The 16,456-nt window shown below is 43.0% G+C and overlaps 1 protein-coding gene and 9 non-coding genes across 10 annotated transcripts; 7 read left to right on the top strand and 3 right to left on the bottom strand.

The window, feature by feature from the left end:
• The first annotated feature begins 181 nt into the window (after nt 1–181).
• Nucleotides 182–255, top strand: trnai-aau (transfer RNA isoleucine (anticodon AAU)). Its single transcript has one exon. It is a non-coding gene; the product is annotated as a tRNA-Ile (tRNA).
• A 170-nt stretch (nt 256–425) lies between these two features.
• trnas-uga (transfer RNA serine (anticodon UGA)) lies at nt 426–507 on the bottom strand. The gene has a single exon. It is a non-coding gene; the product is annotated as a tRNA-Ser (tRNA).
• Nucleotides 508–2,648: 2,141 nt separating this feature from the next.
• LOC131705418 (small nucleolar RNA U3) lies at nt 2,649–2,863 on the top strand. The gene has a single exon (XR_009310375.1). It is a non-coding gene; the product is annotated as a small nucleolar RNA U3 (small nucleolar RNA).
• A 678-nt stretch (nt 2,864–3,541) lies between these two features.
• On the top strand, nt 3,542–3,623 carry trnal-cag (transfer RNA leucine (anticodon CAG)). The gene has a single exon. It is a non-coding gene; the product is annotated as a tRNA-Leu (tRNA).
• Nucleotides 3,624–3,922: 299 nt separating this feature from the next.
• On the top strand, nt 3,923–3,996 carry trnai-aau (transfer RNA isoleucine (anticodon AAU)). The gene has a single exon. It is a non-coding gene; the product is annotated as a tRNA-Ile (tRNA).
• A 170-nt stretch (nt 3,997–4,166) lies between these two features.
• On the bottom strand, nt 4,167–4,248 carry trnas-aga (transfer RNA serine (anticodon AGA)). The gene has a single exon. It is a non-coding gene; the product is annotated as a tRNA-Ser (tRNA).
• A 2,151-nt stretch (nt 4,249–6,399) lies between these two features.
• On the top strand, nt 6,400–6,618 carry LOC131705380 (small nucleolar RNA U3). The gene has a single exon (XR_009310335.1). It is a non-coding gene; the product is annotated as a small nucleolar RNA U3 (small nucleolar RNA).
• Nucleotides 6,619–7,296: 678 nt separating this feature from the next.
• On the top strand, nt 7,297–7,378 carry trnal-cag (transfer RNA leucine (anticodon CAG)). The gene has a single exon. It is a non-coding gene; the product is annotated as a tRNA-Leu (tRNA).
• Nucleotides 7,379–7,541: 163 nt separating this feature from the next.
• On the top strand, nt 7,542–7,615 carry trnai-aau (transfer RNA isoleucine (anticodon AAU)). Its single transcript has one exon. It is a non-coding gene; the product is annotated as a tRNA-Ile (tRNA).
• A 4,613-nt stretch (nt 7,616–12,228) lies between these two features.
• On the bottom strand, nt 12,229–14,565 carry LOC131705148 (reticulon-4 receptor-like 2). Its single transcript, XM_059007396.1, has 3 exons — nt 14,433–14,565; nt 13,709–13,998; nt 12,229–13,059 (listed from the first exon to the last, which is right to left on the bottom strand). Exons 1-3 carry the CDS (start codon nt 14,563–14,565, stop codon nt 12,229–12,231), a joined length of 1,254 nt encoding a protein of 417 aa, XP_058863379.1.
• Nucleotides 14,566–16,456: the final 1,891 nt, after the last annotated feature.

Raw genomic sequence — 16,456 nt, forward strand, 5'->3', positions numbered from 1 at the left:
TGCACCTCACCACATCCTTCACACTGTTAAACTGCCTCATTATGACGAGGCCTCTAATTATGCCTTTCCGATACTTTGAATGTGTTATTGTTCAGTTTAACATGAGAACATCTTAGTAGAACAATCATAATGTCCGCAGGACTTATTTTCCTCGGCTTCTAGTAACAAGCTTTGAGTGTGTGGCCGGTTAGCTCAGTTGGTTAGCGCGTGGTGCTAATAACGCCAAGGTCGCGGGTTTGATCCCCGTACGGGCCATGGCTTTTCTTTTTTAAAGAAACCACAGCATTTGTAATGGTGCCAAAATGAACAATCTTTAACAAAATTAACCGAAGCGATATGAAGTACAACCAGTAATATTTCAGACTTCCTGAGCTTTAAACATGTATTAACAATGAACACATACAATCAATTAAAAACAAAGCTTACGTAGTCGGCAGGATTCGAACCTGCGCGGGGAAACCCCAATGGATTTCAAGTCCATCGCCTTAACCACTCGGCCACGACTACATGCTCGCTCAGTTATCTGTGAAAATATCCAAAAGAAGTAAACGAAACCCGCAGTAATGCTGTAGATGGCAGTATAGGCTAACTAATGAACCGAAGTCAAATGCCTTTGTTGAAACTGTCAGATTTGTACAAGGCAAGCACACGTGGGAAATGTAAATACAATATAATTTTTGTTAACGTTCATAATAATGAATACATCTTTATTTCAAAATACGTAGCTATTTAACTGATCTTTTCAAAAAACACCCCCATCCTCAAAAACAAAGTAGTTATTTATTTCAACTGAAAAATTGACTTGCTTCATGGCTGTTGCCAGAGCACTCGAGCACGTTCTGGCTAGCGTGAGCGGACTTAGCAGATAACAAGATCTACAAAATATCACATGCTAATAAAACATACCATAATTATGTTCGTTTTTATTATACATGGCGACTTACAGAGACTAGGGTGTGTGAACTATGCATCAGCTGCAGTGTCACTTACAGTTACATCTCACCCGAAAACGGAGCACAAGAAAGTTAAGTGACTTGCTCAGGGTCACACAATGAGTCAGTGGTGGAGGTGGGATATGTATCGGGGGACCTCCTGGTTACAAGCCCTTTATCTTTAACCACTGGACCACGCAGCCTCCTATAACAAAATCACACCCCAGATTTGACTCGCACCCACAATCCCTGGCATAGAAGCCCAGTGCCTTATCCATTAGGCCACAAGGGCTGACACGATAAACACAGTTGGTAGTACTAAAGAAAGAGGGAACAATAGTATCGTGGTTTACTACATCATATCCAAGCCATCGTTGGTGTTCAAACACAGCAGAGTGTTACATTGGGAAAGGGCCGTACTTGTCAGTACGTATTTGATATTCATGTGGGAAGATTTAAGATTGTGAAGAAGTTTAAATATGCTGCGTATTTGCGCATTGGGAACCTTACATAATTAGGTTTTTGATTAATGCCAGTTTCTTACGGACAGTAATCAAGGTGACGCTACAAGACCAGAGCCAATAAAGCAGTTATTTTCCTGTCCTTTCATTACCATATTCTAGTGTGCTTGTTCAGAATATGCGTGAATCGTGAAAACATCTTGCCAATATGTGAACAAAGCCAGCATTCACTTTATTGATCACCATGTGGATTAACCGCTATTGGAAAACAGATGATTGTGTTAAAGATGTTAATAGATTTTTAATGTACACGTTTTAGAGCTAAACGTTTGTTGAGACAGTTCAGGCGCTGTAGCAGTGTTTAACTATTTCCTGGATGTTTGCCTTTTGGTCTTACTCTAGAAAAAGTATTAATAATACTAAAAAGTAGGCAAAACCATTTTTTGAGAAACCGCATTTGGGAGAAAAACTAACAGTTTGGAAACACATTTGCAAAGGCATTGGATTCTATTGTGGTGTTTCTGAACTGTTGAACGATTCTCATTACATGCAGGTTTACTGGCTTGACAAAAAGGCGATTGACGAAAAGAATGCTGTCTCGATAGAAAAATCGCGTCAAGCTGAAATAGCTCAGAGTTAGACTGTAACTGTCCCTGCTTCGATGCTGGGTTTTTGCAAACAGCACGACTAGGGTTTTTTTTTTAATTAATTTTTTGAATTAAAAAAAACAGCACATTTTTTCTTCAGTGTAATTGGAGGAAATAAAAACGTATTATAGTGCAATTTTCTAATGCGATTAAGAAATGCAAAAAGCATCATCCCTGCGTGGGCTTGAAACACCAACCTTTCGATTAACAGCCGAACGTGCTAACCGATTATGGTGTTTTATTGGATAACACCCTGGGAGCTCGACAGAACAGTGTGTATGTATATCGCTAAAATGGAAACCAAATATACACGATTCAACTGGGAATCGTATTCAGATTTTAAGCACAAATTTGATAGACTTCACAGTGCAAAGGAGGAAGGCAGACAATGCAAATGAGGCAACTGGCTCCTACATTTTAAATCATACGAGAAACTTGAACCCAATTAAGCTTTTAACCGCCTGCAGTCTGGAATGAGTTTGAAATGTTGTTGTAACACCTCACTGGGCAACAGCAATTGCATTATATGAAAGCTCCTGTTAATTTGTCAGCGGCACAGCTACCGGTGCCACTCAGAGTTGGAGGGAGACGGTCGGCCACTTGCCCATAAAACAATACTTTCAGGGATCATTTCTATAGCGATTTGCTAGCGAAATGCGTTTTTAAAGTGTTTGGACTCGCTATCCACGAGGAAGAGTGAGAGTGTTCGCTTTTGAGTGTGAAGGAGACAGTGAGTGTTGTTTTTGGCCAACTGCTCGCTGTTATTGATTACCCCTCCAGTGTTCCTTAGGGGGCTGGAGGAAGCGGACACGTTCTGAGTGGGTATCTTGCCTAAAGGTACGCAAGACGAACTACAGTTGCAAAGCACTGCTGCTTTTTCGACGATTGATTAAAACTATCAATCTGACTGAAAACACGGATCACATTAATTGTGATCGGTTTGATACCAATAGGCTTACATGACAGGTATTGTGTATAGACAATGTCATATACACAGAAATGAACACGGACAGTGTTTATTAAGGGCTGAATCGTTGAAACGTTCGAGAGATCTCGGTGTACTGGACAAATATACTGGATTTTTTCCATGTCGTAATTGTGCCGCCTGTGATAATGCGTTTGAAACTAGAGATAATGTGAGACAATGTCTGTTACTGGCGGATTGTTTACAAATGTACTCAATTATGTTACAACTTTTTTGTCTACGAAACATATCTGTAACATTTATGTAATGCCTGTGTGGTTTTTTCATGAAGTTAATTTGCTAACAGACTCTTCTGATTTGTTTCTAACCGTGAAGCGATCGCTCTGTTTGCCGTATATTTTCTTTCTGTAAGAGGAGTGTCCTTGTGATCCCATATAGAATGCGACGAAACAGGTCGCCCTCCTTAATATAAACAGAAAAAGAATAAGTTCACGCACACACCAGGTGATTTACTGCAGCGTCAGACATTGGAGGTTCAGCAGTGTACTGCAGTGTTGGGCAAAGTCGACGGTGTCAGTCAGGATGGCCGAGCGGTCTAAGGCGCTGCGTTCAGGTCGCAGTCTCTCTGGAGGCGTGGGTTCGAATCCCACTTCTGACAAATCTTTATTGTTCATTTATTTCTTAAAACGTCCACTGAATGCTTGGTAATTTGATTTGTTTTTCTTGTTAGTATTCAAATCACAAGGTCGTTAAATGAGAGAAAGTCACCGCAAGCCTGCACCTCACCACATCCTTCACACTGTTAAACTGCCTCATTATGACGAGGCCTCTAATTATGCCTTTCCGATACTTTGAATGTGTTATTGTTGAGTTTAACATGAGAACATCTTAGTAGAACAATCATAATGTCCGCAGGACTTATTTTCCTCGGCTTCTAGTAACAAGCTTTGCGTGTGTGGCCGGTTAGCTCAGTTGGTTAGAGCGTGGTGCTAATAACGCCAAGGTCGCGGGTTCGATCCCCGTACGGGCCATGGCTTTTCTTTTTTAAAGAAACCACAGCATTTGTAATGGTGCCAAAATGAACAATCTTTAACAAAATTAACCGAAGCGATATGAAGTACAACCAGTAATATTTCAGACTTCCTGAGCTTTAAACATGTATTAACAATGAACACATACAATCAATTAAAAACAAAGCTTACGTAGTCGGCAGGATTCGAACCTGCGCGGGGAAACCCCAATGGATTTCTAGTCCATCGCCTTAACCACTCGGCCACGACTACATGCTCGCTCAATTATCTGTGAAAATGTCCAAAAGAAGTAAACGAAACCCGCAGTAATGCTGTAGATGGCAGTATAGGATAACTAATGAACCGAAGTCAAATGCCTTTGTTGAAACTGTCAGATTTGTACAAGGCAAGCACACGTGGGAAATGTAAATACAATATAATTTTTGTTAACGTTCATAATAATGAATACATCTTTATTTCAAAATACGTAGCTATTTAACTGATCTTTTCAAAAAACACCCCCATCCACAAAAACAAAGTAGTTTTTATTTCAACTGAAAAATTGACTTGCTTCACGGCTGTTGCCATAGCACTCGAGCACGTTCTGGCTAGCGTGAGCGGACTTAGCAGATAACAAGATCTACAAAATATCACATGCTAATAAAACATACCATAATTATGTTCGTTTTTATTATACATGTCGACTTACAGAGACTATGGTGTGTGAACTATGCATCAGATGCAGTGTCACTTACAGTTACATCTCACCCGAAAACGGAGCACAAGAAAGTTAAGTGACTTGCTCAGGGTCACACAATGAGTCAGTGGCTGAGGTGAGATTTGTGCCGGGGGACCTCCTGGTTACAAGCCCTTTATCTTTAACCACTGGAACACACAGCCTCCTATAACAAAATCACACCCCAGGTGGGACTCGAAACCACAATCCATGGCTTAGAAAACCAGTGCCTTATCCATTAGGCCACAAGGGCTGACACGAAAAGCACATTTGGTAGTAATAAAGAAAGTGGGAACAATAGTATCGTGGTTTAATACATCATATCCAAGCCAACGTTGGTGTTCAAACACAGCAGAGTGTTACATTGGGAAAGGGCCGTACTTGTCAGTACGTATTTGACATTCATGTGGGAAGATTTAAGATTGTGAAGAAGTTTAAATATGCTGCGTATTTGCGCATTGGGAACCTTACATAATTAGGTTTTTGATTAATGCCAGTTTCTTACGGACAGTAATCAAGGTGACGCTACAAGACCAGAGCCAATAAAGCAGTTATTTTCCTGTCCTTTCATTACCATATTCTAGTGTGCTTGTTCAGAATATGCGTGAATCGTGAAAACATCTTGCCAATATGTGAACAAAGCCAGCATTCACTTTATTGATCACCATGTGGATTAACCGCTATTGGAACACAGATGATTGTGTTAAAGATGTTAATAGATTTTTAATGTACACGTTTTAGAGCTAAACGTTTGTTGAGACAGTTCAAGCGCTGTAGCAGTGTTTAAATATTTCCTGGATGTTTGCCTTTTGGTCTTACTCTGGAAAAAGTAATAATAATAATAAAAAGTAGGCATTAACCATTTTTTGAGAAACCGCATTTGGGAGAAAAACTAACAGTTTGGAAACACATTTGCAAAGGCATTGGATTCTATTGTGGTGTTTCCGAACTGTTGAACGTTTCTCATTACATGCAGGTTTACTGGCTTGACAAAAAGGCGATTGACGAAAAGAATGCTGTCTCGATAGCAAAATCGCGTCAAGCTGAAATAGCTCTTTTGGGAGAGCATTAGACTATTAACGGTCTCTGCTTCGATAGCGGGTTTTGTAAACAGCACGACTAGGGTTATTTTTTAGTAATTAATTTTTTGAATTAAAAAAACAGCACATTTTTTCTTCAGTGTAATTGGAGGAAATAAAAACGTATTATAGTGCCATTTTCTAATGCGATAAAGAAATGCAAAAAGCTTCATCTCTGCGTGGGCTTGAAACACCAAAATTTCGATTAACAGCCGAATGTGCTAACCGATTATCGTGTTTTATTAGATAACACCCTGGGAGCTCGACAGAACAGTGTGTATGCATAGAGCTAAAATGGAAACCAAATATATACGATTCAAATGGGAATCGTATTCAGATTTTAAGCACAAATTTGATAGACTTCACAGTGCAAAGGAGGAAGGCAGACAATGCAAATGAGGCAACTGGCTCCTACTTTTTAAATCATACGAGAAACTTGAACCCAATTAAGCTTTTAACCGCCTGCAGTGTGGAATGAGTTTGAAATGTTGTTGTAACACCTCACTGGGCAACAGCAATTGGATTATATGAAAGCTCATGTTTATTTGTCAGCGGCACAGCTACCGGTGCCACTCAGAGTTGGAGGGAGACGGTCGGCCACTTGCCCATAAAACAATACTTTCCGGGATCATTTCTATAGTGATTTGCCAGCGAAATGCGTTTATATAGTGTTTGGACTCGCTATCCACGAGGAAGAGTGAGAGTGTTCGTTTTTGAGCGTGAAGGAGAAAGCGAGTGTTTTTTTTTTTTGGCCAACTGCTCCCTGTTATTGATGACCGCTCCAGTGTTCCTTAGGGGGCTGGAGGAAGCGGACACGTTCTGAGTGGGTATCTTACCAAAAGATACGCAAGACGAACTACAGTTGCAAAGCACTGCTGCTTTTTCGACGATTGATTAAAACTATCAATCTGACCGGAAAAACGGATCACATTAATTGTGATTGGTTTGATACCAATAGGCTTACATGACAGGTATTGTGTATAGACAATGTCATATACACAGAAATGAACACGGACAGTGTTTATTAAGGGCTGACTCGTTGAAACGTTCGAGAGATCTCGGTGTACTGGACAAATATACTGGATTTTTTCCATGTCGTAATTGTGCCGCCTGTGATAATGCGTTTGAAACTAGAAATAATGTGAGATAATGTCTGTTACTGGCGGATAGTTTACAAATGTACTCAATTATGTTACAACTTTTGTGTCTACGAAACATATCTGTAACATTTATGTAATGCCTGTGTGGTTTTTTCATGAAGTTAATTTGCTAACAGACTGTTCTGATTTGTTTCTAACCGTGAAGCGATCGCTCTGTTTGCCGTATATTTTCTGTCTGTAAGAGGAGTGTCCTTGTGATCCCATATAGAATGCGACGAAACAGGTCGCCCTCCTTAATATAAACAGATAAAGAATAAGTTCACACACACCCCAGGTGATTTACTGCAGCGTCAGACATTGGAGGTTCAGCAGTGTACTGCAGTGTTGGGCAAAGTCGTCGGTGTAAGTCAGGATGGCCGAGCGGTCTAAGGCGCTGCGTTCAGGTCGCAGTCTCTCTGGAGGCGTGGGTTCTAATCCCACTTCTGACAAATCTGTTTGTTTATTTATTTCTTAAAACGTCCACCGAATGCTTGGTAATTTGATTTGTTTTTCTGTGTTATTGTTCAGTTTAACATGAGAACATCTTGGTAGAACAATCATAATGTCCGCAGGACTTATTTTCCTCGGGTTCTAGTATCAAGTCTTGTGTGTGGCTGGTTAGCTCAGTTGGTTAGCGTGTGGTGCTAATAACGCCAAGGTCGCGGGTTCGATCCCCGTACGGGCCATGGCTTTTCTTCTTTAAACACAGCAGAGTGTTACTATTATTATTATTATTATTATTATTTATTTCTTAGCAGACGCCCTTATCCAGGGCGACTTACAATCGTAAGCAAAAACATTTCAAGCGTTACAATACAAGTAATACAATAAGAGCAAGAAATACAATAACTTTTGTTCAAGTAAAGTACAAGTTTGACAAGCCACAATTCAATAATACAGCAGGTAATAGTGACAGTTACATCAGGATATGATTAAATAGTGATAGTTACATCAGGATGTGAGTAAATACAAAGTACTACAGGTTAAAAACTTGGCAGATTACAGTATTCTGAAGTACAGGATTAAATGCAGTAAAATAGGGGCTGATAAGAGCAAAATAAAGCACATTTACATGAAGGGTGATAGTGTCCCAGGATACAAACAGAGGAGTTCTACAGGTGCTCTTTGAAGAGGTGAGACTTAAGGAGGCGCCGGAATGTGGTCAGGGACTGGGCAGTCCTGACATCTGTAGGAAGGTCATTCCACCACTGCGGAGCAAGGGTGAAGAAGGAGCGGGCTTTGGAGGCAGGGGAGCGTAGCGGTGGTAGAGCTAGTCTTCTAGTGCAGGCGGAGCGGAGAGGTCGAGTGGGGGTGTAGGGAGAGATGAGGGTCTGGAGGTAGCTGGGTGCAGTCTGGTCAAGGCATCTGTAGGCTAGTACAAGAGTCTTGAACTGGATGCGAGTGGTGATCGGGAGCCAGTGGAGCGATTGGAGTAGTGGACTAGCGTGGGCGAAGCGAGGCAGAGAGAACACCAGGCAGGCAGCAGAGTTATGGATGAGCTGGAGCGGACGGGTGGCGGACGCAGGGAGGCCAGCCAGGAGGGAGTTGCAGTAGTCTAGGCAGGAGAGTACCAGGGCCTGGACCAGGAGCTGGGAAGCATAGTTGGTGAGGAAGGGTCGGATTCTTCGGATGTTGCTCAGGAAGAATCGTCAAGTGCGTGCCAGAGTGGAGATGTGCTGGGAATAAGAGAGGCAGGGGTCCATGGTGACTCCGAATCTTAGCTGAGGAGGAGGGAGAGAGTGTGGTAGTTTCCAGAGGAACAGTTGTTACAAAAAAGTTAGTCTATAATATTAATCCTAACAGAAACAATAGGCTTCCCAGCCATCAGCTTGGAAGCAGAATGGAGATCAAATCGGACGAATAACAAGTGCAAAATGGAATGCGGAAATCAATGTAAAGGCAGTTTAAATAAGAGCAGCTGCAATACATTAAATAGAGTTATATTTAAGAGGAAGTAGTAACTGCAGTAGAGTATTTAATTATGGATGGACCAAACTTGCAGGTCGCCACTGTCACATTTTCCAGGAAATCACGGCTAATACTGAGAAAGAAAACAGATGAGAACCTAACAGAAAACTAGTGAAAAACACTGCATTGATTACCTGAACTTGTCAAATGTAGCCTACTGAATTGCTGAATTGTTGGGGGGAGAATGGCGCATCCAGCTGAGGCGCTTCATCTGAAATGCAGGGTGTGCCCTATAGCCTGGAGATCGCTGGTTCCAATCCAGACTATGCCATCTCCGAGGGGGCGGCGCACAGTTGGCCGACTGCTACCCGGGTTGGGTTGTCTTAGGTCAGCTTGGTAATCATTGTCTCAACAAGCTCCAGCAACTCCTGTGGCGACCGGTTGCCTGCGAGTTGTGGGCGGAACTGCGTTTCCTCCAACACCGCTACAGCCAGGTGCGGTTGTCTTTGCTGTTGCAGTGTGACAAGAGGAGGGTGGCTGACGGCGTTTGTTTCAGAGGATGCGCATGATGAGTCTTCGTTCTGCCGAGTCGATACGGGAAGTTGCAGCAGCGCCATAAACAAAACAATTGGATATTCCAAATTGGGAGATTTTTTTAAATATTACAACAAAAAAATTAAATAGTTAAGCTTCAAAAAATCTATTTTTGACTGAGCGAGTTAAGTGTGTATGGTAACCTGACAACACAACACGTTGAAAACACAGAAAAGACGCTGAGAAAAAAAAAAGTTTCCTATTTTCTGTTTAATTAAGAAAATACAATAAAAAAAGATTATTCTCTTACTTGTCTTCCTGCCATATCGTCTCTTTTTTGGTCAAATATTGAATATATTCGTATTCAATTTCAAACGACTGTTCTTTGTTCCCATGATGCATCTGTGATGGGCTGGGTTTTAGCGATCAAGATAATTTCTGATATTTTACAGTGGCTGGACTTTATAATAATAAAAAAATGAAAAAGGGTAACGAGCGACAAATGCATTAATTTCTGTCGATTTGTTCTATTTTAATGGGTTATAATTTTACAAATTTAAAAGACATTCATTAAGAAAAGATAAAACTAATTTAATAACCTTTAAAAATTATGTTTATATTGACAGAAATATATTTGATGTATGTGTGTTTGGCATGAAATCAAATAAAGTCCCATTGGATTTTGCTTGAAAAGAGGAAACACAAAAGGTGTTTTTTAGGTTTTTCTTTTTTAAATAAAGCATTTATTCAACATGTTTTTTTTTTTGTTTTTTTTTACAAAAATACATAAAAATACAACACAATACAACACAGAATGTTTTCTTTTTTGTTAAAATAATGACAAAAGTTAAAATATTTTTTCGTTTTTTTTCTGTTTGTTGTTGGGCTGCCATCTTGGTAAGAGATTGTCAATTGTCGCATGTGAACACATTCCCTACCAAAATGTCCGTGCTGTTAGATTAGACTGGACTGTATTGCATTAGCTGGCTCTCATATCTCCAGTACAGTACCGTGCTGTTAGATTAGACTGGACTGTATTGAATTAGCTGGCACTCAGATCACCAGTACAGTACCGTGCTGTTAGAATAAACTGGACTGTATTGCATTAGCTGGCTCTCATATCTCCAGTACAGTACTGTGCTGTTAGATTAGACTGGACTGTATTGAATTAGCTGGCTCTCAGATCACCAGTACAGTACCGTGCTGTTAGATTAGACTGGACTGCTGTTTTTAAAATCCATAAAATGTTGTAAATCTTAAATTCCTGAGATCTAACACTTATGAAAATGAATGAACAAAATAAACAAATAAATACATAAATGAAAAAATCAATACACAACTTTATAAACAAATTCCTAAAATTACACAAATTCAGTCAATCCAACACCTTTAAAAAAAAAGTACAAAGTAACACAGTAACGCAGGTCTATAGGAAACTCAACACTGCAGAGCTGCACAGAGCAGGTCTATAGGAAACTCAACACTGCAGAGCTGCACAGAGCAGGTCTATAGGAAACTCAACACTGCAGAGCTGCACAGAGCAGGTCTATAATAAACTCAACACTGCAGAGCTGCACAGAGCAGGTCTATAGGAAACTCAACACTGCAGAGCTGCACAGAGCAGGTCTATAGGAAACTTAACACTGCAGAGCTGCACAGAGCAGGTTAAAAGGAAAGAGAGATCAACACTGCAGAGCTGTACAGAGCAGGTCTATAGGAAACTCAACGCTGTAGAGATGCACAGAGCAGGTCTGTAGGAAACTCAACACTGCAGAGCTGCACAGAGCAGGTCTATAGGAAAGACAAAATTTCATTTTTTTATATACATTTTTCGATTAGTTCCTTTTAAAACAGTGCTTTCCCTGGGTCTCTCTCAAACGCTTTCAATGAGACTCCCTATCGCACAGCAGTTTCAATGAGACTCCCTGTCACACAGCAGTTTCAATGAGACTCATCCTATTTCACAGCAGTTTCAATAAGACTCCCTATTGCACAGCAGTTTCAATAAGACTCCCTATTGCACAGCAGTTTCAATAAGACTCCCTATTGCACAGCAGTTTCAATAAGACTCCCTATTGCACAGCAGTTTCAATGAGACTCCCTATCACACAGCAGTTTCAATAAGACTCCCTATTGCACAGCAGTTTCAATAAGACTCCCTATCGCACAGCAGTTTCAATGTGACTCCCTATTGCACAGCAGTTTCAATGTGACTCCCTATTGCACAGCAGTTTCAATAAGACTCCCTATTGCACAGCAGTTTCAATAAGACTCCCTATTACACAGCAGTTTTAATGAGACTCCCTATCGCACAGCAGTTTCAATAAGACTCCCTATCACACAGCAGTTTCAATAAGACTCCCTATCGCACAGTAGTTTCAATAAGACTCCCTATCACACAGCAGTTTCAATAAGACTCCCTTTTGCACAGCTGTTTTAATGAGACTCCCTATTGCACAGCAGTTTCAATGAGACTCCCTATTGCACAGCAGTTTCAATAAGACTCCCTATTGCACAGCAGTTTCAATAAGACTCCCTATTGCACAGCAGTTTCAATAAGACTCCCTAATGCACAGCAGTTTCAATGAGACTCCCTATTGCACAGCAGTTTCAGTAAGACTCCCTATCACACAGCAGTTTCAATGAGACTCCCTATCACACAGCAGTTTCAATAAGACTCATTATCGCACAGCAGTTTTAATAAGACTCATTATCGCACAGTAGTTTCAATAAGACTCATTATCGCACAGCAGTTTCAGAGCAGAGCTGGTCTATAGGAAACTCAACACTGCAGAGCAGTGATTGAATCGTAATATCTTTTCAATATAGACTTTAAGGGGAAATTCACAAATGCTCTTCACATGGTTTCAGGAATAAGAAAGTGAAGGGTGAGAGAGAGGGAGAGGGTGAGAGTGAGGGAGAGAGAGAGGAGAAAGAGGGACGCGTCTGGACAAACGCCTCTGGATTTCCCGTTTGCTTCTTTCAAACAATCCAACTTGTAACAACGAATAGTGGAGTCTTCGTTTTCATATTTCTCCCAGTAGTCTTGCTCTTTAACTTTCGTCAATGTGGACTCAGCTTCGTAACTTTTGGTTTGACTTTTATCTGGACTGATGTAACTGTTGTCTTGCTGTTGTCCTTTCTTTCCATCCAAGCCTTTAGATTTGTCCGAATTCCCACCGCTTGCCTTGCCCGATTTGGGGAACCACCATCTCTTTCTGGTGCTGAAGGTGTAAGTGACGCGGGCTCTCGGATAGTAAGGCATCATGGGGCAGGGAGCGAAATCGATTTCTCTCAAGAACCTCAAATCTAGACCTTTCCTCTCCTCGGGACCGGCGCAGAGGAGCTCGGAGCTGGAGATCCAGACCTGACGGAACCATTCCCAGAGAGGGCGGGCCTGGCAGGAGCAGCTCCAGGGGTTTCCGTTGAGTCTGAGGAACTGCAGGGACGAGAGATCGGATAGGGCCGAAGCAGGGAGGTCTGTTAGGGCGTTGTTGAAGAGGAAGAGGGTGGTGAGGTGACCCAGGTCCCTGAAGGCTTTGTGGTTGACCTGTCGCACTCGGTTCTCGTGGAGGAGGAGCCTGTCCAGGTTGACCAGCCCTCTGAAGACATTTTCAGACAGGACTCGGATTTGGTTGCCGTGGAGGAAGAGGTGAGTGAGATTCACCAGGTCTGAGAAGAGATTGTCCTGAGAGGGGGAGAGAGAGGGAGGGGGAAGGGGAGGGACAGAGATTGATATTTGGCACATGAAAATTCAGTACTACCAAAAAGTTGTATGTTAAATTATGAAATTAAAATTATTTGTGTTATAGCTCTCCTGTATGTATCTGCCTCCTGTCACCCCTTCCCCCCCAGGAGCAGGGTTGAGACAGACTGTATTAGATAGGTAGAGGGGGCTATCCAGGAGCAGGATTGAGACACACTGTATTAGATAGGATAGAGGGGGCTATCCAGGAGCAGGGTTGGAGACACTCTATATTAGATAGGATTGGGGGGGGGCTCCAGGAGCAGGGTTGGAGTCACACTGTATTAGATAGGATGGGGGGCTCTCCAGGAGCAGGATTGAGACAGACTGTATTAGATAGGATGGGGGGCTCTCCAGGAGCAGGGTTGGAGACACACTGTATTAGATAGGATGGGGGGGGGATGGGGGGGGCTCCAGGAGCAGGGTTGGAGGCGCACTGTATTAGATAGGAGGTTCTCTCTCTCTCTCTCTCTCTCTCTCTCTCTCTCTCTCTCTCTCTCTCTCTCTCTCTCTCTCTCTCTCTCTCTCTCTCTCTCTCTCTCTCTCTCTCTCTCTCTCTCTCTCTCTCTCTCTCTCTCTCTCTCTCTCTCACCTGGATGTGTTGCAGCAGGTTGTCCTGCAGGTAAAGGAACTGCAGGCTGTAGAGTTTTTTGAAGATGTTTCCGGGCAGGGTCCCCAGCTGGCAGCGGTATATGTGCAGGCTCTGCAGCTTGTCCAGCCCCCGGAAGGAGTCAGGATGGAGGGTGCGCAGGGAGGGGTTATCCCCCAGGTCCAGCTCCTCCAGATCTCGCATGTCGCTGAAGGAATCGGGTTTGATGGAGCTGATGTTGTTGGAGTACAGCCACAGGACCTGATGAGAGGTAGAGAGAGAGGTGGGGGAGAGAGAGGAAGATCATTTTCAAGCTCAATTTCGAGTTACAGTCAAATCTCGATTAAGAGACCTGCACTCAAGGGACAGTTAAATAGTGTCTCTTAAAAGAGGGACCCCCCCATACATTTTCTATTTGTCTCCGACATCCTACCTTCCTGTAATTATATATGTATGTTTAAAAAACTCTGTAAAAAACTACATATATGAACAAAATAAGTACTGGAATTGAATTACATTTAGATTATTGTGTGGGCTTGCAAGTTGTTGTTTCGGAGGACAAAAGCTTGAGTGCGTTTGTCTATCTCCAGCCTCTCCCAGCCGAGAAGGAGTCACTGCGGGGGAGATCGCAGCAGCAGCAGCAGCAGTGGTGAGGCAGACATAGTCTTAAAAACAATTTATAAATTGGGGGAGAAAAGGGGGTTACAAATAATTGTGAAGTGTGAACAGGGCAAGACGAAGCTGAAGGACTGCGCCCGCAGCTCTGTGATGCGGTTGTTTTGGAGGAATACTCTCTGGCTGTCGTAGGGAATGCCGGCCGGCACCGCCGAGAAGTTCTGAGACTGGCAGCTGACCGTCATCGGGGAGGGGTAACAGACTCACAGCCTGGGGCAGGAATAGGCAGGGCTAGGAGAGCAGACTGCCAGCCAGAGCAACAGCCAGACAGACACCGAGCCTGAGTGGGGAGAGAGAGGAGAGAGTGTGAGAGAGGAGAAGGGAGGGGAGAGAGATAGACTGATAGATAAACAGAATGACAGACAAGACAGAAAGGCAGATAAACCAATATACAGACAGATTTGAAGTCATGTCTCAATGAACATTTATTCAGTTGTCTGTCATAGATCTCTCTAAGAGTGACCCCTGACCCCGAGTGACCCAATGATATAATATTCTCAGCACATAACAGAACTGACTGGGCGAACAGTCACTCAGAGAGAGGCTCGGAAACTTTGGTGACATTTATAGAGGAACCCGAATACTCGGAAAAACAGGAACGCCTTCTATAATTCAGGGAAGACAATGAATAGAGGAGAACACTGTCAATGTGTGTGTGTGTGTGTGTGTGTGTGTGTGTGTGTGTGTGTGTATGTCTCTCAATGTGTGTCTGTGTCTCGGTGTGTTTCTATCTCAATGTGTGTGTGTGTGTGTGCTTCAGTGTGTGTGTCTCAGTGTGTGTCTCTCTCAATGTGTGTGTGTGTCTCTCTCAATGTGTGTGTGTGTCTATTTCAATGTGTGTGTGTGTCTCATTGTGTGTGTGTGTGTCTCGGTGTGTGTCTCTCTCAATGTGTGTGTGTGTCTCTCTCTCAATGTGTGTCTCAGTGTGTTTCTCTCTCAATGTGTGTGTGTGTCTCAGTGTGTTTCTCTCTCAATGTGTGTCTCAGTGTGTTTCTCTCTCAATGTGTGTGTGTGTCTCAGTGTGTTACTCTTGCAATGTGTGTGTGTTCCAGTGAGTGTATGTCTCTCAATGTGTGTGTGTCTCAGTGTGTGTCTCTCTCAATGTGTGTGTGTGCTCCAGTGTGCGTATGTGTGTCTCTCAATGTGTGTGTCTCTCTCAATGTGCGTGTGTGAAAGCCTGAACACATTTCACTCCAGATTAGCACTCTCACACAGCAGCACATCAGCAGCACGGTGGAAATGACTTCATCAGGAACAAGAAGCCGCTTTATTTATGGTGGATCTGTTGACCTACAAATCTGATTATAATATTTTATTATCTTTAACAATAATAGGGGACTCCCGAGTGGTGCATCCTGTAAAGGCACACCCTGGACTGCAGAATGCACTGTTTCGAATCAGGGCCTATGCCATCGCCAGCTGTGGCCAGGAGCTCCTAGGAGGTACCTAGGGGATTCCTAGAGGATTTCCAAGGGGCTCCCAGGGACAGTGCACAATTAGCAGAGTGCCACCCAGGCAGGGGGGCTCAAGTCAGCTGGGTAATCACGGTCTCACCGCACACCAGTGACTCCTGTGGGTGGCCAGACGCCCGCCTGCCTGCCTGCCTGCCTGCCTGTGAGCCGGCTGTGTTACACTGGGCTTGCAGTGTGAAAGAAAGAAACAAAAAAACAAAGAAAGAAGAAAGTGGACAGCTTGACTTGACAGCTTGAAGTACGGTGTTGTTTCAGAGGACTAAAGCTTGAGTGCGCTTGTCTGTCTCCAGCCTCTCCCAGCCGAGGAGGCATCACTGCGGGGGTGGGGGGGGGGGGGGGGAGGTGTGGAGGTGGGGTGGTGTGGGGGGTTGTAGAAGCAGTGAGACAGGGGCTGTCTTAAAAACAATTGGGCATTCCAAATTGGGGAGAAATCACGGGGTAAAAATAATTGACGATTCCAAAAGAAAAAGAAACTAAACTTTGATATGCTTTGATGTTAACATTTAAGGGGGTGACTGCTTGAAAAGGCATCTGCGACGGGGGACTGCCCCGTCTTTATGAACGTGGTTGGGACTGGCAGGGAGGGGGTTAAATTCCTCCGTGC

The sequence above is a fragment of the Acipenser ruthenus genome, chromosome 35, assembly GCF_902713425.1.
Source record: "Acipenser ruthenus chromosome 35, fAciRut3.2 maternal haplotype, whole genome shotgun sequence".
Taxonomy (NCBI): domain Eukaryota; kingdom Metazoa; phylum Chordata; class Actinopteri; order Acipenseriformes; family Acipenseridae; genus Acipenser; species Acipenser ruthenus.